Below are 24,123 nucleotides of genomic sequence, written 5' to 3'. Positions count from 1 at the left end.
GGTGGGGGAGAAACAAGAAAACAAATGGATCCTGAGGTATCTGTGGCTCCTGTGGAGGGTACCTACTTGTGGGATGTATGATATCCCACAAGGAGAAAGCAGCAAGAGAATATTTGAAGAAACGATGGATAAAAATCCCCAAATTTGATGAAAACCTAGATCCACACACCTAAGCAGCTCTACGAGAGTCACATGAAGACACACCAATGTTGAGCTGTCAAGAGGCAGGTGGGGGGCTCTGAGAGCAGCCAGTAAGTGCTCGTTGGAGGAGCCTGGGGTCAAATTTAGTGTTTCCTAAAAACTACAGGGAGACGCCTCCTCACACCTGTAAACGTCCTCACCACACACGGGAAAGAAGCAAGTGCTAGAGAAGACTTGGCCAAGTCAGAACGGGCATGTGGCCAGCAGGAAGTGGGAAACAGCCTGGCAGCTCCCCAGAAAGGCCAGCCAGGGGCCACGGCCCTGCAAACCCAGCCCTGGAAGACACCGGAGAATGACAGCATTTCTCATGACAACCTGGACACAGATGCCTGCACCAGCTCATGCACAGCAGCCCAAGGTGACAGTGGCCCAGATCCCGTCAACAGGCACATGGGTGAACAGACTGGGTCCATTCATACACCGGGACAGGTCAGCTGTGGAGAAGAAGCAGGTGCTGCTGCCGTGGGGCTGACCTTGGGAGGCGACGCTGAGGACAACCATAGGAAGGGCTAGCATGCCAGGGCCCCTTCATGTGCCACGTCCAGTCTACACGCACCCACAGGAAGACAAGGCTGGCAGCGGACATGGGCACCAAGTTTCTTTTGTGGAAGTGACAGTGTTCTGGGCTTAGTGGTGATGGTTATACTGTTAATACACTAAACCCACTGAATTGAGGGTTGAGATGATGAAAATGGTAGAGTGACCTTATGAGACTTAATCTAATTTATATATATATATATATATATTTTGTACCTGAGACTGAATTCAGGGGCAATTTACTGCTGAGTCACAATCTCAGCCCTTTTTATTTTTTTTGAGACAGGGTCTCTCTAAGTTGCAGAAGCTGGCTTTGAATTTGTGATCCTCCTGACTCAGTCTCTGGAGTTGCTAGAATCACGGGCGTGTGCTACTTTGCCCAGCTTAATCTCAATTTTTAAAAATTAAAACCAGCTTTTAAGTAGGTGCTGGGTAAATTATTGTGTCTAACCCACACAGTCTGAATATCTTGCTCGTTACATGCATCTCACATGTTAAGGGTCCAGAGTGAGCTACCTGCCCGGGGCAGCTCAGACACTAGGGCACCCTCCTGCAGTGAGCTTCCGCTACAGCTGGGGGAAGGGGTGGTGTTAACAGAGGGAGGGGAAAGAACATCCACAAATCACAGTCCCTTCCCGCTGGCTGTGGGACTTCACCATTGGGGGGCATGAAGCCTGAACTCTGGAGGGCTGCCCGGGACAGTACCTGCACAGGCCAGGAGCCTCTCCAGCAGCCAGCACCGGTGCTACAGCTGCAAAGCCTTGCTGGCTGCATGACTGGGGTCATCCAAGAGCCAAGCTTGTGTGTGAGTTCAAGCCCCACTGCCTTTTCATCCAGTAAACACCCAGTCTCAGTCCATTGCGGGCCAGCTGAGGCCAAGGACCTGCAAATCCCAGCCTCTCTTGGATGGCATGCACTGAGAAGGGGTGCCCAACAGCTCCACGCAGCCAGGGGTCGGTCGCTTCCTAGGCTCCAGGCCATAAATCAGGGGAACTTGAAAAACTACTGCAGAAGAGGATCTTGGATTTTTTTTCCTTCTTCTTTTAAAGAGTCATTTTTTATTTTATTTTATTGTTTTGGTAATTGTAGATGGACAACATGTCTTTGTTTGTTTTTATTTTTTTTAGTTGTTGATGTACCTTTATTTTTTATGTATTCATTTATATGCAGTGCTGAGGATCGAACCCAATGCCTCATACATGCTAGGCAAGCGCTTTTCCACTGAGGTACAGCCCCAAGAGGGTCTCATCTTATTCAAAATCTCCGGAGACTGAACTTGCTCGAGGCAGGAAAACAGGAGCACATGCAGGCCTGAGACTGCAGGAACTGCCCCTGATGATCCCTGGTAGTGTGGCTGCCTGGGGTCCTGCTCCAGCCTCCCACTTCGGGAGGACCTGTGTTCTGGCTGCCCTGGAGGTGCACCCCACCCCCCCAAGGGTCACACTCAAGCAGAAAGCCCACCCAGATGACCTTTCCTCTGAAATTACAAATAGTTCCAGTGCTGCTTGAGGGTTCCTGCCAGCTTCCTTGGGCTCTGGGAGGACATGGCTGTGAAGGGCGGCACCTTCTCTCCACATACCTGTTGGAATGGAAGCAGAGGCGGCAGCTCCTACCAGGAGCATACACGCTGGGTTTTGCTCTCAGAAACAGGAAGAACCTGATGTGTTTCTTGGGGACCTCCCATCCCACTGTGTTGCTATGGCCAACTACCGCCAGGCCCTGACCCACCTCTGCCACCCACCTGGCTCCTGTTGTGGCCAAGGCATGGGGGGCTCTAAGCTTTCTGTGGTTGGGTGGATGATCATGAAGAAGAACCACAGAACTGAAGTGATGTGGAGGACTGTCTTTACCACCCGCCCGTACGTCACGTTACATGGAAAGCACTTCAGGTCGACTTCCATCTGACTTAAAATCGTGAAGTTACTTGTGGAAACTCGAGTTCGCTCCCATCCTTGGAGTGGAATGAAACATGTGCTCTTGATCATAAAGAAAATCTGAAGTGCCACAGGAAAAATGGGCAGATTGACATGAAGTCTGATTGACAGTAGATGAAAAGAAGTTTTTAAATATGTGAGAAGATGCTCGATTCATAACAGCAAAAACAGATACACCTATGCTACCAGGAACAGCCTGGCAAGTCTGATGCTGTCTCCGTGGGGAAGTGAGTGAGGCAGGTGCTGGACCTCAAGGTCAAGGCGGAGGTGTGACCCAGCCCACTTGAAAGTGGCCTCACAGGCTAACCCGCAGCCCAGGGGAGACCTGAGAGACCACCTACCCATAAGGAAAGTCTCCAGGGCTGGGTCAAAAAGGAGGCGATGGCGTGAGGCTGGGATTGTGCCTGTGAAGCACGTGGATGGACAGTAGCTGCAGGTTGCTAGGCCCAGGCACCTGACAACCAGACACAGCATCAGAGCGGCGATTCTCGGTCTGACCCTGCCCATACGGCACAGGCAAGGTCTGGAGGTGGCTCTGATTGTCAAGAGGGGATGACCCCACGCCTAGTGGGTGGAGGCAGAAGGCCAGAAGGCAGCATCAGTGGGACTGAGGCCAGCTCGCTGTCTAGCCCTGAGCCTGCCTCGTAGCAGGATTTCGGGTTGAGTGAGCCTGCACTGAAAGGGTGCAGAAAGGTGACCCACACCTCACCTAGAAGGAGCTGTAAACTCCTGCCTAGCTCAGGCCAAGTCCCAGAACCACCAGAACCACAGGAACACATCAGGGCCGGGCCTGGAGTCACTGTACAGCTACTGGGTGTGAAGCCCTGGACCTCTGCCCTAGCTTCCTTGTAGACAGGCTTCCTATATCACTGCTCTTGGCTTGGGGACCCTGGAGGCAAATCACCATGCACAGATGTCGGCAGTCCCGTGAGGAGTGTGGCAGGAGGGACAGTCGGGAATGCCAAGGCCCAGAGGGGGCTGATCCCAGGGTCCCTGAAAGCCCAGGCCTGGCTGAGTGTGGCCAGCATTGGCAATGCCCCCTGTACGGTGGACTAAGGCCCAGCTCTTCCTGGTGCTGCTGCACGCTCCTGGTGGACTTGGTGTCACACAAAGCAGACATTAAACTGGGTACAAAATGCCCCTCAGGGTGCTGAGCTCTCCAGAGCCAGCGTCTTCGTGTGCCACTGGAGATTAAAGGCATGTCATTGGAGTAACCAGGCCAACATCACCCTCTCCCTGGGGCCCCACACTTAGGAAAACAGGAGAGAGCTTCCTTTTTCTTTTTTTTTTTTTTTTCAGTTGTTGATAAAACTTTATTTTTATTTATTTACATGTGGTGCTGGGGGTCCAGCCCAGTGCCTCACACATGCTAGGCAGGTGCTCTGCCACTGAGCTACAGTCCCAGCCCTGGGAGAGAGCTTTCCTGAAGGGAGGCCATGGGGGGGGGGGACACAGCTTGTCGGTGGTAATTAAATGCTACTTGTGAACGCTGCAGTGACTTGGGGTTCCCAGCTCCAGCCCAGGTCTTCAGAGGATGTGGGGGGTGTTCCCCTATGGCTACAGCACCTGTAGTCAGTCAGAACCAGGCAAAGCCCTTGCTCCTCGAGCACTCCCTACAGGAGCCTGGCCCACCTCGGCAAGCTGCAGCAGGACTCGAGTGGCACAGTGAAGAGCTCGCAGTGCACTAGGAAGACAGAGCCTCAGAAGCGGCCTGTGCTGCGAGCCTGGCCTCTTGCCTGGGCCTGTGCATGCTAGGGCAGACCAGGCGGGGGACCTGGCCTCTGCCTGCCTTTGGTGTCTTTGTGATGACCTTCAGCTCTGATTAGATCCCTGCATTCTGTGCAGCAGGGTGATCATGTGAGCAGGGTGCATCCACTCAGTGACCACCTCCTTGGGGTCTGAAGACGTCAAGATGAGGGCAACGAGGTGTCTTCACGCTTCTCAGGGGTCACAGCTCCCAGCTCTTGCCAAGCACTTTGCAGACTCCTGGAGCAGCACCTAAAAGTCTCCTGCCGTGGCCCATCACCTCCCAGGAACAGCGGAGCCGGGTAGGCAGACCACCCATGAAGAGGCAGACCCCCACAGGAGCAGTTGTCTCATGGGAACCCAAGTGCCCCCTCCAGGACTCCAGGTCTGGCAGACAGACATCCTGTGAGGCAAAGGGGGACGGCCCTCTCCAGCAATAAGGGTCTCCAGAGCCACCTCACAGAACCAGCGCTAGAGAACAGTCAATCAGACCAGTGTGAGGAAGTCCCAGCTCTTCCTCCACTGAAACCCAAGGCTCACTCAGCACCCCAGAGACAGGGCTGAGTTGCTGCCCCACGGTGTCTTCCCAACATAGCCACACCTGCTCTTCAGCATGGCTTCTTCTGTATGGGGCTGGGGCAAACGGCCAGACCTGGTTTACTGGGGTCCCTAGAGCCGGGCCTCTGGCTGGGCCTGGGCAACTCTGCCCACTGCACGTGGCCCCTCAGTCTGGGCCCGCCTTAACCTGCTGACGTGGTGCTACTGCAGCAGGGCACTCAGCATGCCACACTCAGCACTGTGGCCAAGGTGCTTGTCAGCGTGCTGTCTCACCACTGTGACGTTGGCCAGCGAGAGACGGGGACCTGTGCGTCATGGCACCTAGTGTACAAGACCATGGTGAGGACCACAGATAAGGAAGTGCTCAGAACGGCCCAGAGCACAGGTCCTCCAGGGAGTGAGCACACAGGCATGCACACACTTTCTGATGTGCGTGGACTGCTTCCCGGCCTCCTGGCCAACATCAAGCATGCCCCCTGTTCTCAGTGTCCCCTCAACACCTCCTCCATCTTAGGGCAACCCACTCCTGGACGTGGGAGAAGGTGCTGGAATTGGAGCTGCCTGTCCACTTCATGGGTGGACATGGCATGGTCACCCTGGGGCTGTACCATCCAAAGCCTCCATCGTCCTTTCTGAGCCATTGTGTCTCCTTGCTTCATAGAATTCACAGGGAAAATAATAAAGGTTTATATTATGAAGCCTTTTAAAAATATTTTAGTTATAGTTGGGCACAATACCTTTATTTCATTTATTTATTTTTATGTGGTGCTGAGGATCGAACCCAGGGTCTTGCACACGTGAGGCGAATCTCTACCACTGAGCCACAACCCAGCCCTATTATGAAGTTTTTAAGCTTAATAACTTAAAGAAGAAAACTAGGGCTGGAATTGGCTCAAGCGGTAATGCGCTTGCCTGGCGTGCACGAGGCACTGGGTTCGATCCTCAGCACCACATAAAAATAAAATACAGATGCTGTGTCCACCGAAAACTAAAAAAAAAAATTTAAAAAAAAAGAAGAAAACTAATCAAAAAGTATTTTCAGGGGCTGGGATTGTGGCTCAGCAGTAGAGCACTTGCCTAGAACATGCTGGGTTCGATCCTCAGGACCATATAAAAATAAATAAATAAATAAAGATGTCGTGTCCAGTTACACCAAAAAATAAATATTAATAAAAGGATCTTCAATATCCAGAGCACAAAAATAATAAATTCTGGTGAGGACGTGGGGAAAAGGTAGACTCACATATTCTGGTGGGACTGCAAATTAGCACAATCCCTCTGGAAAGCAGCGCAGAGACTCCTCAGAAAACTACCGATGGAGTCACCCTCTGACCAGCTGTCCCACTCTTTATTTATCCCAAAGATCCAAAATCAGCATACTAGAGCAACACAGCCACCTCAATGTTTATAGCAGCACAGTTCATAAAAGCAAGGTTATGGAACCAGCCCACGTGCCCATCAACAGAGGAGCAGATTAAGAACATGTATTTATATGTATTCACACACAAAGGACTGCACTCAGCCAGAAAGAAGAAAGAAGTCACGGCATGTACCATAATTGGGTGGATGAAAATGCAGAACATCGTGTGTTTTAGTCACTAATTTGCTGCTGTGATGAAAGACTTCACCAGAACAACTGTAGAGGAGGAAAAGTTTACTCGGGGGCTCACAGTTTCAGAGGTCTCAATCCATAGACAAAAGGCTCCATTCCTCAGGGATGGAGGTGAGGCAGAATATCATGCAGAAGAGTGTGATGGAGGGAGGCAGCTCATATGATGACCAGGAAGCAGAAAGACTCCACCTGCCAGATACAAATCTATACCCCAAACTACAGCCCCAATGCCCACCTCCTCCAGCCACACCCCACCTACCTTCAATTACCGCTCAGTCAATCCCATCAGGCATTAACCCATTGATTGGGTTAAGGCTCTTGTAACCCAGTCACTTCCCCTCTGAACCCTCTCGCTTTGTCTCACACGTTGAGTTTGTGCAGGACACCTCGCATCCAAACCATAACATCATGGTAAGTGAAATAAGCCAGACTCAGAAAACCAAGAGCTGAATGTTTCTCATATGTGGAAGCCAGACCCAAACAAGGAAAGAAGGTGGTAGGAGAGGAGACGAGTATCATAAAGATACGGGAAGACGGTGGAGTAGATGTAGAAGGTGAGGGAGGGAGGAAGGAGGGAACGAGGCAGACATACGGAGTGAAGTCAACCACAGCATGTTGCATGTCATGTCAGTGTACCAAAAGAATTTCACCTGTATGTATGTGGAGGAAATCCAATAAAAAATAAATAAAGGAGTCAGGTGCGGTGGTGCACACCTGTAATCCTAGTGGCTCAGGAGGCTGCGACAAGAGGATCCCAAGTTCAAAGCTAGCTCAGCAACGGCGAGGCACTAAGCAACGCAGTGAGACCCTGTCTCTAAATAAAATCCAAAGCAGGGCTGGGATGTGGCTCAGTGGTCAAGTGCCCCTGACTTCAATCCCCAATACGCCCTCACCCCCCCAAAAAAACCCAAACAAATAAATAAAGGAATGAAAGGAGGATCAATTCATCCCAACTTTACACAAACTCCATCTGCTCTGGGTTGAGAGATGACAGTGTGGTCGCAGCGCAAGAGCAAATGGGACTCGGTGGCCTGGTGAGGTTTAATCAAGGGTTACCGTGCTGCTGTGGGGTGTGTGTGCATGCCCAGTGCACTGCGGGTGGCCAGGGAGCAGGAAGAACAATTCTGTGTGTGTGTGTGGGGGGTCTGGGTTCTGCCACTGTCTGCGGGGTGGGGGGGGGGGAAGAAGTCTCTGTTTCCTCTGGCTTGAAGCCAGAATTAGACAGGCAATCAGCATAGACAGGAAATCAGTCAGGTAGGATTAGAAGGCCAATTCTGAGTGAGTCTGGGAAGTTGGAGACTGTCCCCTGAAGGACTGAAATGTGAATTCCTCCGAGCCCTTCCTCCACCCTATCAGGAACCAGCCCCTTCTCCAACCGTTGCCAAGGTCACCAGTCCCAGGAATTGCCCCTCCCTACAGGGAACCCTAAGATAGTCACTGTGTCCAGGGCTGCACCATCCTGCCCTCCCCCCCAGCCCACCTGGTTCCCACCCTTAGGCCGTCCCACTGAGCATTTCCTAGGCCTAGTCATGTACTAGGAAGGAGAGAGATAAGGGGAAAAGGGAGGAGAACCTAACAGGCCTAGGACATATTAAAAAGGGCAGAACACCTCACTCCTCGGGATACCAGGACACCACTATGGCCCTTCTCCCTCCCTGGAGAAGTCCGTGTTCCTCTTTCTAAATAAACCCTGCTTTATATGCCTGCCTTGGCGTGCTTCTCTAACGTCACACTTCAACATGTGAGGGAGCAGGACTCGGCCCTGGTAACGGCCGCGTCACTGCCAACCGCAGCTGGGGCTGCCCTACCACGAGGCTGCTGAAGGGCTGGTCAGTACAGCCAGTCAGAGGAGGCAGGCAAAGGGCCCTGGAACTGGGGGGGACCAGGGCCCTAAGCTCCCTGGGTCCTTGGAATCCCTGCTCGCGCAGCGCTTGCACTCCACACTGGCTGCTTTCCTCAGCCCCAGGCCACGGGGTCGGAGGGATCTGGGTCCCAGTGATCCAGTTCCTGGCACTGGTGCTGGCAGTGCTGGACACCACCGGTTTCTGCCCAGGCTGCCCATGAGCCCTGGAGAGGTCGCTCTCCTCTTCCATCCGTCCACTCTACCTGCCACAGAGCCCACCACTGCGTCCTGCACTCAGTCCTCACACTTCCTTCTGCTTCTTCACGGGCACTCCTGGCTGGGCTCTGCCTGCCGTTTCCGCGGCTCGCTGGAGCGTTTCACTGGAGCTGCTCTGCACTTCTGCGCAACAACTCTCGCTCCCCTGCCATCCTGCTTGGTGTCCACTGCTATTCCTCCTCGATCAATCAGAGCTCTCCCTGGAGCGCAGCATGATGAGTGCTTTCTCAGGAAACCTGGACACCTGGGTGCTCAGACCCTTCACTGTGCGGGCATCTTCCCATGCTGCTCTGCAGGGCACGGGTGACGTCTCCTTGCTGGGCAAGGGTGGAAACCAGGTTCTTCATGTGGTCTCTTTTGACCCCAAGGGGCTCCTCACTGTGGGAGGAGTCTTGTCACTGCTCCTCATGTGTGGCCTCAGGACTGCAGGGATAGAGGGGACATCCCAACACCCCTGGCCTCCTGGGGGCAGGGTATGTGGTCACTGGAGTTCCAGGTGCACACCTGCTTGTTGATCCCCTCATGTACGCACACGCTCCAGATGGCCTGCCCGTGGGGCTGGTTTAAATTTGTCACTTCTAGACAATTATGGCCCAACAGGTCTGGGTTTTGTCCTGTAGCTCAGTTTCTGGTTTGTCACTTCCCAAACACAGCACCAACAGTGTGGGTGTCAAAAGAAAAACAACAATTAGGACTGCAACAAAGAGTCTCCAGCAAATCACGCTGCAACAAGAGGGACTCGGTCAGACGGGAAGAAGTTCTGACTGCGCGTCTGAGAGCCCAGTGCTGTGGCAGGGAGGCTTGAACTCCCGCCTTCACTCCAATCCCCTTCGATGGGGCAGTCCTGCTTGGGGTGGGGAAGCAGAAACGGGGGACGTCTCCTTTTGTTCCACAGCACCAGTGCAGGTGCCTGAAGAGTCAGCTGATAAGGTGGCAAGGCTCAGATGGCCCTCGGCAGCTCACACATCTCCGCTGTGCTGAAAGGACTTGAGCCACCGAGTGGGAGACCCAGGATGGAGCCAGAGGAACAGGACCCGCTCGGTCACATCACCTGTGCCTGGCCTGAGTGTCGACCTCTGGGGCCCACGCAGGTAAACCAAGGCACGAGGCCACTAAGACCTTTCCAAAGGTGGGACCCCCATGGATACCAAAGAAAGATTAGGGGGAGGGGGTGAAGGGTTCCAGAAAGCAGCAAAGAAGAAAGGAAAGAAAGTGGGAGGAAAGGAGAAAGATCCAAGAGCAAGAGACAGGGGATGGGGCGCTCTGAGGGGCTCCTCAACAGTGTTCCACCAGCCACACAAGCTTTCGAAGCATGTCTCCCTCCTCACTCTGCACTCTCTGGCCATCAGGAGGGGCTGGACTCCTTCTTGGGAGTCTGGGGTTGGAAGCCCGTCCTTACCTTCCTCCCTAGCAATCAAGCCCAGTGTCTATTTTAATACGACCTATTCTGCACCCTGTTGTGGTGTGAACTGATCAACACAATCAGTAAGTTGTAAGTATAGGTCATAGACTAGAGGAATAAAGATCTGATAAGTAAGATAACAGAAATAAGCAACTGTAAGACATAGGATTTAAGTCATAGAGTCAGCAGCAAGACTCATTTCTGAGAAAACAAAATGAAAGTTATTTTCTGCTAAATTAAAAAAAAAAAACACATATTGTCTTGTGTACTTTGTACCCCACAAAGATGTACTCAACCCAGGCTATGGTGTTCTTGGTGACCTCGATGACTGTGAAGCAGATTCTCACCTCTGCCAACCGCCTGCTCAGACCCTAGATGCGGCTGTCTGAGTTGCTCTGCTAACTGCTGTTTTTGTGTCTGTGACTGGCTCACTTGCATGACGCTAAGGAAAGTCCTTGAGGTACGGTTTTTGTCCTTAAATTCCCAAGACACAGGCCAGGAAACTGCTGCTCTTTCAGAGAGCAACTTGAATTCTGCTAGAGTCAGCCCCTGACCAGGTATAATTGGTAAAATTGGCAAAATGAAAATCCTTCAAATTATCCTTCAAATTTGGACTTGGAGTGTTTTCCGAGCGTCTTCCCAGAACACACCGACCTGAGGAGCAGGTGTTTTTGCATGTACCCGCCATCTACAACACTCCAAGCAGGAAGGTTTACCTCCAGGCCACCCCGCAGTTCTCTGGGGGGGGGGGGTAGGCCCTCACTCAGGCATTCCCTCAATGGGTTTCCTGACTGGGGGCTCATTTCTGGGGGTCCTCTTCAAAAGCTGCCATCTCAGATCTCTACCGACACTTCTCCAAACCCTAAAATGACAGGGAAAGGCCTGCACTTAGGGCTGGACTCCTTGACTGACTGGGCTGGCCCTCTGGAGGGTCTCCTCACAGCACACATGTGGCCACGTGACGCCTGGGCTCCACAGGCTGTGGGACCCTCTGATTGCTCACGGCCACCTGGGCTCCACAGGCCCGGGTTAAGGACTCCTAACTCAGGGGAGCATTCCACATTTGATTCAATCACCAACTACCTGTGCCACAGTGGCTCATGCCACAGTGGAGACAGGAGCCAGGAACCCTCCAGACAGGTGCAGCCTACAAAGCAAGGTCTGCACTTGCCATGCCTGACAGGTGAGGGGCCACCAGGCTTCTCGTTGCCAGAGGTGAGCAGGGCTGAGTCCTGGGCCTTCAGCTGCCCAAGCCAGGATGGCCAGCTCCCTGCCTGGGGAAGGTGTTCTGCTCCCTACAGCCAGAGCAGACAGACCACCCCAGGATTAAAATGAAGCTGGCCACACTAGTTCTCTACAGTTTCCAAGACTCTTACTTTCATGGGAGAACTTTTTTCTTCCTCAATACAATCTTGTTTTCTTACAAACTCAAAGTCACAAAGTGTTTACCTAACACTCACCGTTCACATAAGTGTTCATTGCGGCGACTCTCCACAGTAAGTCTGGGGGCTGTGGAGGCCATCAGAGCACCACACCCTCTCCTTGCCTCCCAGGAGGCAGCCACCATAACCCAGCCACCGGGCCAGAGGCAGCGGGCAGTCATGAGCTGGGGGGAGCCCAAATGCAGGCCCAAGGCTTATGACTTTGGTGTCATGGTTCCAGCTCAGAAATAGAAAACCCTGCCACCATCACACACAGGAACAAGACCCACAAAGAAGGCACAAAACTCAAGGGAACTACATAGAGACCCACGTGTCTCCAGGTCACTACCAGCTCCTTGCAGACAGCCGATCCACAGCTGCATGTGACACAGGGTGAAGGGATGGGTACCGAGCTTGCAGCAGGAGTGAAATGAGCAGACATGCACAGGCACACACTCGTACACACACAGACACATGTACAGACAACAATATGGCATTACACACATGCATCTCCTCATGTGCAAGTACCTCTGCAGGCCGGTAGGCCTGAGGGTTTTAAGGATCATAAATTTCTAGTATGATTCTAGCCTCCAATTCTGATCTGGTACATAAGAGATTGTAATTAGCACATTTGTGTGCAAATACACTGTTAAGACCATTTTTCCTCTGAAGTAGTTATTTACACCAGCACTCCAGTCCAGAGCTCAGAGAAGAGAGGCTTAGGTCCAGCCCACGGCACTCTATTTGAAGAGCTGATGGTAGTGGGAGGTGGCACGGCCCTGTGTTTCCAGGAACACAGCCCAGGAGGGGGTGGAGAGTCCCTCTTCTCCCCACAGGCCCTACCCCACTGAAGAGCTCCTCCTTTCTGGACTGGGATGCCACCCCTGTAAATAAAAGCTCCCTCAGAGGTTCTCGACAGCCCTGAGGCCTGAGGCCTGAGAGATGCAGTGCTGAGCGACCGTGCAGGTCCTGCCCACTGGGAGAAAGAGCCCTGGTTGGGCTGGAAACTGTGCATCCTGGATGCTAGTGAGGGAGCAGATCACTTAGAGGCAGAGAGGCTGACATGGGCCTGGAAAGCAAAGGAGCTTGGGTTTGAAATTCTCACGGCTATCTCAGCGGTCCTGTCCACCTATGCCCATCAGCAGTGGTGGGGAGTGTGTCCACACAGAAACCAGTTTATTTACAACAGAACAGCACTCAGGCAAAGAGAAGGGCAGCAGGGGCACTTTGTGCCCAGGGAACTCCTGTGGGTGCTTGGGTCAGTGGGCTTGCCAGTAGCACCACACCCTCCCCACGGGCTGTGCAGGCAGCTCTCTCCCCAGCCAGGCGGGGGGCAGGCGAGGCCCACCAGGACAAGTGACTGGAAATGTGGGGGCTGCCTCGGGGCCGCCCCTGGTTGCCAGGCCGTTTCCATGCATTCTAACCAGGAGGGGTGCGCTGACATGGCCCTGGCCCAGGGCAGTGGCTGTGGCGAGGCCACATCTCTCTCCACCAGCAGGTAACAAAGAAACATCCCTAGGGGTGGCTAGGTGTGGGCATGGAAGTTTCCGTGATTTCTACTTTCTTCATGTTTTTCTCTCCTGCACTTTTTCATTTTTTTTTTCAAAAGGTACAGGTGATTTTAGAACCAATTGTAATTTCAGGGGAGCAAAATGATATCTTTCACAGGGGACTGAAGCCTGGGAAACGGCCGGCCTGCCGTGTCCTTGCTGACACCCACCCTGAGCACTGAGTGCCCTGTGGATCAGATGCATCTGTGGCCAGGCCTCTCCGATGTGCTCCCTTGACTCCGGCCGGGGCTGCTTTCCACGCAGCGATCCAACCCTCGGGACAGGTTGAGAGTGTGCGCCCACTCACTGTCCCTCGGCTTATTTGTCCTCCGAGGTGAACAGACTGTGACATGTGCCTTTGAAAATCATCTCAGTTCTAAGACGATGGATTTCCACTCACCCAAGCTTCATTCCTTTCCTTCTTAAAACTGCAGTACTACATTTCAGTCGACGAATGTCAGAGCCAAGTAGCGTCTACACCAGGCAGGCGGCTAGGTTCCGATAGGTGGAACACCACAGCAACACCTCGGAGGGAAGCCGCACAGCCACCTCCTCCGCCAGGCCCCAAGGACATGAGGATGCCACTGACTGGAGGGCAGCTACGTCTGAAGCCACCTCTCAGTGGGGAAGATGGGGAAGGGCACCGTCTCCAGTGGCTTCTCATTACTACAAGGAGAAACCAGGCAAGACCAGCCTGCCACTGGAGGGTGAGGACTGACCTCCACTTGCAGGGACACAGCTGAACACCGGGACCGCAGAGAATCGGTGGTGAGACCCACTCATTGAATGCAGGAGTCAGCCAAGCTGTGGGCTGTGAAACCCCTTACCTTCCTTTACCCAGCAGCTGGCCGAACCACAGCGATCGGAGGGGCCCATTCGGGAAGCCTCGGAGAGGGCGTGGGAGTACATTTCACAGGCGTGACAGGTGTCCTGGAGAAGGCTCTGGAATGCGGACATGGACCAGAACAGGTGTACAGACGCGGTGCCCTATTCTTGGACAGGACAGCTCAGCGTTAGGGAGATGTTTCCCCTCCAAGTTCACCTATAAATTCAGTTCAGTCCCTTGTCCAGTGAAAACCAGAGCCACCTATTTTGTGGAGTCAGACACGTTACTGTAACATTCAAATGTGGAAGAGCAGCGGGGGCGCACTGAGACCCCACGAGGAGGAAAACTAACGTAGACAGGATCCTCGAAAACCTAGAGGGACATGGGCAAGTGATGCAGGGAGAAAACAGCCCTCACAGGGGGAAGAGCCCAGACACCACGGTCAGAGTGCTGGGTGACACGCTGCGTCGCCTGGGGACCCACAGAACCTGGAAGCCCGAACGCCTCTGTGGGCCAGTTGTGAGGAGGACTCTCACTGTGAGGATAGCCCTGGCTGGGATCCAGCAACTCCCAGCCAGTCACCTTGAGGCACTGAGGCCCTGGACACAGTGGACACTGAAGACGTCGGAGCACCTGTGCAGGTACCTCCCTTCAGACGGACGGAGCTGCGCAGGTTGGAACAGAAACACAGGTGACCAAGGCACGCTGCAGCGGGAAAGGCCAAGGCTCTGGGCTGGCGCAGTGACTCCCGGACACCGCGCTGGGGAGAGTCTAAGTGCCAAAGAACACGGAGCCTGTGACACTTCCTAAAGGACAAGAGGGCACTCCTCCCCTGTCCAGAGGGATGGGGAGCAGCCGGGCACTTCAGGATGGCCTCTCAGAGGAAGGTGGGAAGGGACTCAAACTGCAGGGTGTGCCACACCCTCTCCATCCCACGGGCTGAACGCCAACCCTGCAGGGCTCACCGATTGATGAGAGCAAATGGCCCAGGCCAGTCCCAAGACCATGGCAGGCAAGGAGGAGGCCTGCCCTGGAAGCGCACTCTGCTGGGAACCTTGGCTGACAACAAGAAGAGCTGTGAGGCCCCTGAGGGCAGGAGGGTCCGGAGCTAGTCCCTCCTGCCAGAGTTTCTGCCACTTCCAACCTGCCCTCAGCCGCGTGTCCAGCCTCTGATCCATGGGCATGTTCCAGATCCAGACCACAACATGCACTTTTAAAGTATGCTTCCTATTTAGAGAGAACTGCAGACGAGAGGTCTCTGGTACCCTCCACTCGGGTGGCCCCTGCTGTAGCGCCCTGTAAAACTAAACAGCCACACCAGCAGGACACAGATGCAGACAGGCCCCATGCAGCACCCCACCAGGACCCTGCTGCCACTCTGCAGAGCCCACCCCTGCCTGCCCTCCAGCCCTGCGGTTCAGCCACCTCCGGATGCTCAGAGATGGAGCTGCGCTCTGCAGCCTTGGTGCTTGCTTTCTCACAGGCGCAGCTCTTGCGGGTCCACCCAGGCTGTGCGTATCAATGGCCAGTCCTCTCTGCAGCCCAGACTCCTGTGGCACCAAAGATCCTGGCTTGTGTAGCCATCCACTTGTGGAAGGGCACCTGGGTGTTTCCAAGCTTTGGCTCTTAACAAAGCTGCTATGAAAACCCGTGTCCAGGTTTTCCTGCGGACGTCTCCACTCCTTTAGGATGAACGTCCAAGCTGCAACACTAGGTCATGTGCCTGGGGCATGTTCTGTTTTATGAGAAACTGTGACACAATTTTGTGGAGTAGCTGCACCATTTTACATTTCACACACTACGAGAGATCGTTTTTCTGCATCTAGGCCAGCATTTGGTTTTCTTTGTATTTTCTATTTCAGTCATTTTAATGGGTGTATCATGCTACCCACCATGGCTTTAATCGACTGAACGTCCCCAAAGCCAATGGTACCTTTCCATGTGCTCATTTATCATCTGCACGTGCTCTTTAGGGAAATGTCTGTTCTCATGTTTTGCCCATTTTCGGTTGGAGTTCCTCAACTGGTTGGCTGCTGGTTCCTCATGTAGTCTAGACTTTGGTAACATTTTCTCTCACTCCAATGCCTTTTCATTTTCTTCTTTTGCAGGGGTACCAGGGATTGAACTCAGGGGCACTCAACCACTGAGCCACATCCCCAGCCCTGTTTTGTTTTTTATTTAGAGACAGGGTCTCACTGAGCTGCTTAGCACTTCGCTAAATTGCTGAGGCTGGCTTTGAACTCATGACCCTCCTGCCTCCGCCTCCAGAGGTGCTGGGTTTACAGGCCTGTGCCACCATGCCCAGCTCTTCTCATGTTCTTCAGGGGGTCTTTGCAGAGCGGTTTTTAATTTCCACGAGGTCCAATTGATCCAGTTTGTTTTTGAATCCTGCCCTTGGTATATCAGGCCTAAGAATTCTTTGCCCCAAGGCTGCATCCCAATGATTTTCTCCAATTTTTTTTCTAGAAATTTATATTTTTACACTTACATTTAAGTCCAATCCATTTTGAGTAATTTTTTTACAAAGGCTGAGGTTTACGATGAGGGACCCCTGCCTGACACCTTTGTGTGACTCTCCTGATAGGTTCTGTGCCCTATCCTATTGGTCCATGCGTCTGTCCCTCTGTCAGTAGCACACTGTCTTGATGACTGCGGAAAGCATCGATACTGAGTGGTTCTCCCACTGTGCTCTCCTTTTTCCAAATTGTTTTGATTGTTTTAGATCCTGAGCTGTTCCATATGAACTTTACAATAAGTTTTTCCATAAAATAGGGCAATTTGCGGGGGTATGACGGGGGACTGAACTCAGGGGCACTTGATCACTGAGCCACATCCCAGCCCTGTTTTGTATTTTATTTAGAGTCAGGGTCTCACTGAGTTGCTCAGCAGCTCGATCTTGCTGAGGCTGGCTTTGAACTCGTGATCCTCCTGCCTCAACCTCCCCAGATGATGGGATTACAGGCGTGCGCCATACACCTGGAAGTTGTTGGGATTTTGATACACGCTGCACTAACATATAGATCAGTTTGAGGACTAACACAGAGTCTTCTAATCCATGAACATGGTATGTCCTTCGATTTATTTAGGTCTTCTTTGTTATCTCTTATTCACATTTACAATTTGTAGCACATAGACTTGATATTTTGTGTATTTATGCCTAAGTGTTTTATTTTCTTTGGTATGATTGTAAATGGCCTTGCTTTTGTTTCTTTGTGGTGCTGGAGATTGAACCTAGGGCCTTGTGCATGCTGGGCAAGTGCTCCAGCTTTACGCTTCGTCCTCAGCCTGGCCTGCGATCTTACTTTTGGTTCTCCACGTTGATTGCTGGCACACAGAACTGTGACTCACTGGGTGTTGGTCGTCTACACTGCCATCTTCCCAGCTCACTTATTGGTTCTAGGAGTTTTGGGGGGGGGGGGAACATTTCTTAGATTTTTTTACATAGATAATTGTATCATTTGCAAATAGAGTTATATTTGTTCTTTAATGGTTTTTACGTCCTTTATTTCATTTTCTTCATTTTCAAAAATTCCAGTGTTATGCTAACAGCGGTGCTGAGAGTGAAGAACCCTATCTTACTCCAGGTCCTGGGAGAAGAGCTTTCAGTCTTTCACCTGTAGGATTCATGCAGGTGCTCTTTGTCAGGTTGAATACTCATTTCTAGATCTCTGGGAGTTTTTATTGTGACTAGGTGTTGTATTTTGTTAAATGCCTTTCTTCATCAATTGGTGTGATGATATCTTATGGTGATATGGCGGGAGATACTGGTGGATTTCTGAACATTGAACCAGCCTTGCATACCTGTATTAAATTTCACTTGGTTCAGTAACTTTACACATTGCTGAATTCACTGTTCTAATATGGTGTTGAAGATTCTGGATGTGCATGTATGCAAGCTTTGACCTGTTGTCTTCTCTTTTTGTACTGTCTTTGTCTACTATGGTCATCAGGCAATGCTGACTCCTCTCTTCTTTGAATGTTGGATAGACTTTTCCAGTGAAAATATCCTTGGGAGTCCTTTTCCAGGAGTTTTTAAAGAATTAACCCAATGTTGTAACTCATCCTACTGATTTTAGACCTTTCCTCTTTCTCATGTCAGCATTGGGTGCTGTCCACGTCCCACTCAACTGATTTGCATATATCCTACATATTTTGATCTGTTGTATTTTCATTTTCATTAAGTCCCATGCATTTTAAATTTTCTTTTGTGGCTTCTACTTTGGCCCATAGATTGACTAAAATCGTATTATTTAATTCCCAAGCGTTTAGATGTCTTTATGGTCTGCTTCTTTCATCGGTTTGTGTCTTCTGCCATTTGAGGAGGTTTTCCGGCATCTGTCTTCAAATACTCCTTCAGCCCCACTCTTTTTCTCCTCTTTCTAGGACCAGATGATGCAAATGTTGACAGGTTTGTTACCATCACACAGACCCCTGTGACTCTGTTCACTTTTCTCCAGTCTTTTTTTTCTCTGTTGTTGATATTGGGCAATTTCTATTGATCTGTTCTCCAGTTCACAGATTCTGTTTTCTGTCATCCTCTACTATTTGCCCCCATGCAGCAAGGTTTTTAAAAAACTGTTATTGTATTTTCAAGTTCTATAATTCCACTTTTTTCTTTTTTATATCTTCTTTTTCTTTGCCAAGGTTTTCTATTCTTTTATCTGTTTCAGGAAAACCTGTAACTGATAGGTGAAGCCTACTTCAAAACGCTGCTCATGTGATCCCTAATCAGATCCATCTCCAGGTTGGTGTCTGTTGTCTTTTTTTTTTTTCGTTTATGTTTTGGTTTTTCTGATTCTTGGTATGATGAGTGAACTTCTTATCAAATTGTGGATGTTTTGAACACGAATTCTTTCACATGTGAATATCCAGTTGTCCCAGCACCATTACTGAAAAAATGATTTTCCCCATTGAATGGTCTTGATACCCTTATCAGAACTCAGCTGACCTTGGTTCAATCCACAGCACCACGACAAATGAACAACCTGACAGTAAAGATCAGCTGACCACTGATGTATGTGTTGGTGTTTTGACTTGCAATTCTATACCACTGCCCATGATGTCTCTCCTTATAATGCCACACAAATTTGATTACTGTAGATTTGTAATTAGTTTTAGTACGTACAGAGTTCATTGCCACTTTCTTCTTTTTCAGGATACTTTTTGACTAATGTTGGTCCTTTGCAATTATATATGAATTTTAGAATTGTCTTGTCCATTTCTGTAAGAAGACAGCTGAGATTTTGACAGGGACTGTATTGAACCTATACATCAGTTTAGGGAGTATGCCCACCTTAACAATGTTAAATACTCCAATCCAAGAACATAGCATATCTTTTCATTTACTTAGATCTCCTTTAGTTTCTTTTAATAATGTTTTGTAATTTTGAATACACAAGTCTTACGCCTCTTTGGTTAAATTTATTTCACATATTTTATTATGAAGATGATGATTTTATTATTTTTTATAACATTGCTTAATTCCTTCCAGATTGTTCACCATTAGTATATACAAACATACGACGTGATTTCTGAGTACTGACTTTATGTTCTGGTTGGTTTGAGCAGGACTTGATTGCCTGTCTCTGTGGTTTGAGGGTTCTCTTCATCCAGTGACTGGAAGTGTGCACTAGCACGGGTTTAAGTTTGCTTATTAATTTTGCCTTCTATCTTTGCTGCTTCTCTTTGCTAGGTTTGCCCTGGTGCCTGACATCAGCTGTGATCTGCCTGCCCTCAGCACTGCCCTGTGTGAAGGCACACTCCCCACACTCCCTCCTGGCCAGGACTCTGCAGGCCTCCACTCTCTTTTCCAAGTCTTCCTTTTAGCTATCTATCTATTTATTTGCTTTTGGTACCAGGGATTGAACCCAGGGTTGCTCAACCACTGACCACATCCGCAAACCTTTTTATTTATTTTTAAAATTTGGAGACAAGGTCTTGCTAAGTTGCTGAAGGCCTCGCTAAGTTGCTGAAGCTGGTCTCAAACTTGTGTTCTTCCTGCTTCAGCCTCCCCGGCTGCTGGGATTACAGGCCTGAGCCATTTAATTTTAGCTGTTGATGGACCTTTATTTTGTACATTTATTTATATGTGATGCTGAGAACGGCACTGAGAACCCAGTACCTCACAGGTGCTAGGCAAGCGCTCTGCCACTGCGTCCCAGCCACAGGCCCTGAAGTCTTCCTTTTGAAGTTTCTCTTTCTGTAAATTCCGCCTCAGCCCTTTTCTCTCAGATTATCTCAAGCTCCTTCTGTCTTTTAAAGCCCATTCTGCATAAGAGAGAGCAGGCTTTCCACGTGACAAGCTCCCTGCAGTGATCTGACAAAGGCTCCCAGAATCTCTCCTCCCCACTCAGACCAGACAGTGGCGGCTCCTGTCATCTGTTGGTCCTTCAGCTCCCTGGGGTGAGTAAAGAGCTGGCTCAGCAAGAGCCAGGCGCACAACCCAGACGGGCCACTGCAGGGCCTGGAGCCGACTGACCCCATTAGCCAGAGGCTGGGGCCTCTGGGGGCAGGAGGAGTCACGAGGGCCGCTGCTCAGAGGGCCGCTGCTCAGTTGCCCGGGGTGAACCACCTCCTCTTCCCAGTGGAACCCATGTCACACTGTTCAAAACAAATGTCACAGATGGGACCTGAGTGAGCTCATTTCAGAAGGTTGGGTACCTCACAACCAGCCTGGCTACCTAGAGGGACACTAAGTGCCTCCAGTGGTGGCAAGACACAGGGCATGCAGGACAGGGCTGGCCATCGGGAGACGGAACTCACTCTGGAGAAATGGGGCCTCACTCCCACTTGGTACAGGGGAGTGTACACCCGCCACTTGGAGAACCGAGGAATCTCAGTGGGAAGAGTGCAGAGACCCACGTGACTCAAGTCCAGAGCCAGCAAGAGGCAGGGACAACCCTGTCCGGGTCTGCCCTGCACCCCAGGCTCTCAGCTCCAAGGCCTGAGCCATCTGGGCTCCAGGGTTCCAAGCTCAGTTCTTACACTTACACATCAAAAAAGAGGAAGTTCTCTCAAAGCCCCTAACTGCCAGGAGTGTGCCATTTCCCCCTTTACAAATTCTGCCGCGGTGGGTGCGGGCGAGCAGGGGGCCTTCGCGCGTTGCAGTCTGAAAGCAGTGCTCAAGGACAACAGTGGCCAGACGCACATCCCAGACCCCCGCGAGGGCAGCTCCACCCACATCACTCTGAAAGTTGCCTCCGACTCCCTGGAGTGCGCTCCTCTGGAGGCCTGACTGGAGTGTGAAGCACCCCAGAACATCCCTCACTCGGCCCAGCCATGAGCAAGGCGGCCCCACGTCCTGTACTGCTGATGTTCAGTGACCAAGGCCCATCTACCCCCTGCAGAGCCTCCTGGGACCACACAGCACTTCCCAGTGAGCCTCCCGGCCAACAAGCAGCCAAGCCTGACCTGAGCCGAGGCCTAACACGGCAGCACTTGTCCAGGCAGGGACACAGCTCTCCACCCACGTGGCTCACTCCCTTGGCCTCTGCCAAGGCTGGAATGTGCAGCTTCAGCAGCTCCATCCCCAATGTCATGTGTGCCTGCGACTCTGGGGCTTAGGGCTGGGTCCCCGGAAAGTGATTAGATCAGACAAAGTCCCCTTTCACTCATTCAGAGGGTGGAAACTGGTGCTTAGGGCCGGGGCCTCTGGGAAGTGATGAGGTTGGAGAGTCCTCATGGGGTGGAGTCCCCTGAGAGGCTCCTGGTGATTGATTATAGCAAAGGGAGAGCAACCAGACTGACAGACACACATGTGCTCTTGCCAGAGGGGATGTAGCCCAGGGGCCGGGCCGGCAACCCTCTGTTTGGACTCCCAGGTTCCAAAACCATGAGCCCCAATAAACTTCTCTTTATAAATCAGCCTGTCCCAGGTATTTTGTTATAGTAAAGACAGGCTGATACACCTACATTCCACTGTCACACTGGGATTGGGGTCATGGGAGAAACACCAACACTGCCTGCCTACCTCAGACCCACCCGACCTCCTGGGCCTTCACTCTGGTCTCTTCACCATCTGCTGGCTGATGGAAAGGGGCCTGCCCTGCACACAAGGTGTGTGTTAGCCCCCAAAGACTCTAGATTTTAGCAGTTGAGGTATTTTTCTAATTCTAATGAATCCAGCCTGCATTAATTCACTGGAAATGTCTGCAAATTGACTTCCTCTTGCTGTGCAGCCTGGTACACAGCAGTGCCCGATGACGTCAGCAGCTGACATCAGGCCTGTAGCAGGCTGCATGGCAGAAGGCAAGCGTACAGTCACTGTGACACCTACGCAGGCCATGTGACAAACACAGGCAATAGCACCAGCCCCAGGATCATCACAGGAAGACAGACCGAACAGGAGGCATGGAGAGAGCTGGGATGCCAGGAGAGGGCCAGACCGCAACCCCCTAAAGTAGGCAAAGGAAGTGGGCACAGGCCTCGCCAGCCAGGGAAGGGCCCTGGAGGAGCATGCCTGGGGCCTCCTGTGGGCACGCCTCTTGGACAGGGACCACACCTGGTGGCAAGGACTCACCTGGAAGGCCTGGACAGTAAAGTGGGGTGCACTACATGGTGAGGAGCTCCAGGCACTGGCATCCTGCTGGGAAGTCAGCTTCCCCACCTGGAGCCTACATGTTCTCAAACTTTTTATCAAACTCAAAATTTCACAGGTTAGTCTTTAAAGATGTCCACTTTGGTGGTGCTTAAATTTTAAGAACTGGGCAGGTGCAGTGGTGCACATCTGTGATCCCAGTGCTCAAAGAGTTCAAAGAGTTCACAGCCAGCCTCAGCAATGGCGAGGCACTAAGCAACTCAGTGAGACCCTGTCTCTAAATAAAATACAAAATAGGGCTGAGGATGATGCTCAGTGGTTGAGTGCCCCTGAGTTCAATCCTTGTACAAAAAAAAAAAAAAAAAAAAAAAATTCCCACTAGGGGAATCAGCGAGGCTCTGTGTTCAGAGCTGACTGCAGGTCCTGTCTTCAGCCTCACAGGTGGAGCCCGGGACAGGACCTGGGTTCACTGGCTCAGCTCCCACCGTCCAGCTGGGACCACGAGGGAAGCCTGTGCTCAGTGCTGCTCATGGGTCTGCCACACCTGCAACCCCTATTGGCTCAGAGCCCCTTGATGCCCACAAGCTGGAGATAGGGCCAGCCTGGGCACCCACACCCACGCCCACAAGGTGCTTGGAGCCGAGGGTCAGGCTCACCTAGGTCAGAGTACTAGTCACCATACTAACCCTTTACAAAAGCAAATCTGTCTGCCAGACTGGAATTTAGTTAGAACTCTGCCGTATTCAGATCAGATCAGTTTATGAGGCTCTGTGTGGCCCCTGGATTCTAGCCTTTACTTTCACATGCCCAGCACCACCCAAGACTAATCTCACATTTAAACTCCACCATTTAAATATCTAAGAAGGTTAAAAATAACCAGGAAGGTCATTAAGTTCTGGAAAGTGTGGCCCAGGCTCCTGGTCACAGCTGCATCTGGGTCCCTCCTCACAGGAGCAGCAATGCCCAGCAGGTGCAGCTCACAGGGGTCCTGGGAGGAAGAGGGGAACTAAATTAAGAGCTGGATTCCAATAGGAGGAGGGGAGAGCCTACTGTGCTGTGCCCAGGGTCTTGGGCAGGCCTCTGCTTGCACAGCAGATATGCCGTCTTCTGTGGAACACAAGCAACATGAGGCCTTCTGTTACCGTCTTCCATTTCCATTAGTCTTTTTCTAAACTCACCGTCAGATGTAAATACTGGGTGCTTTCTGTGTAGAAAATGTACTACTGGTTTTACTTGGTTCTGATAAAAGTCTCCCCTCTCAGACTGAGCGCCAAGACACCTTGCAGTGCTCGTTTCCCATCTGACACAGGGTCAGAATGCACACGGTTCACAGCTGCTTCTCAAGTGGAGTCCTGGGAATGCTGCAGACACACCTGCTTGGAGCACAGGTGCCCAGGTGAACTGCTGGGACTCTTCCGTGGAGGTCACTGCACTGCGAGCGCGACCGCCGTCCTTGGAGCAGAGGGAACGCTGAGCTCTCCCAAGGTGAGGCACACACCCTCTTTTGGGGTCCGGCCCAGGGGCAGGGTCCGGCCCTTGCTCTGTAGGTGCCACTCTGAGCCCTCCTCACAGCGGACTGTCAGGACCCCTGAGGCAGACACTTGACCTCCAGCAAATGGGAGCCCCTCCATGACCAAAGAACACTCCTAGACGGACCAGAACCTAGATGTCTTGGCTTCAA

The 24,123-nt window shown here is 51.6% G+C and overlaps 1 protein-coding gene across 4 annotated transcripts in view; it reads right to left on the bottom strand.

The window, feature by feature from the left end:
• The window catches only part of Kcng2 (potassium voltage-gated channel modifier subfamily G member 2), a 44,486-nt gene that overhangs the window by 18,180 nt on the left and 2,183 nt on the right, over window positions 1-24,123 (bottom strand). Inside the window, exon 2 of one of the 4 annotated variants that reach the window (XM_048806691.1) lies at window positions 13,908-14,067. The exons of the other annotated variants lie outside the window; for them this stretch is intronic. Coding sequence (XP_048662648.1) covers window positions 13,908-14,037 — 130 coding nt within the window. The 5' untranslated portion in view covers window positions 14,038-14,067. The remainder of the gene's footprint in view (window positions 1-13,907; window positions 14,068-24,123) is intronic. 4 annotated transcript variants of the gene reach the window in all.

Source organism: Marmota marmota, unplaced genomic scaffold, assembly GCF_001458135.2.
Source record: "Marmota marmota marmota unplaced genomic scaffold, marMar, whole genome shotgun sequence".
In the NCBI taxonomy this organism is placed as follows: domain Eukaryota; kingdom Metazoa; phylum Chordata; class Mammalia; order Rodentia; family Sciuridae; genus Marmota; species Marmota marmota.
The sequence above is the reverse complement of the archived record's forward strand: the minus strand, read 5'-3'. Positions and strand labels throughout refer to the sequence as shown.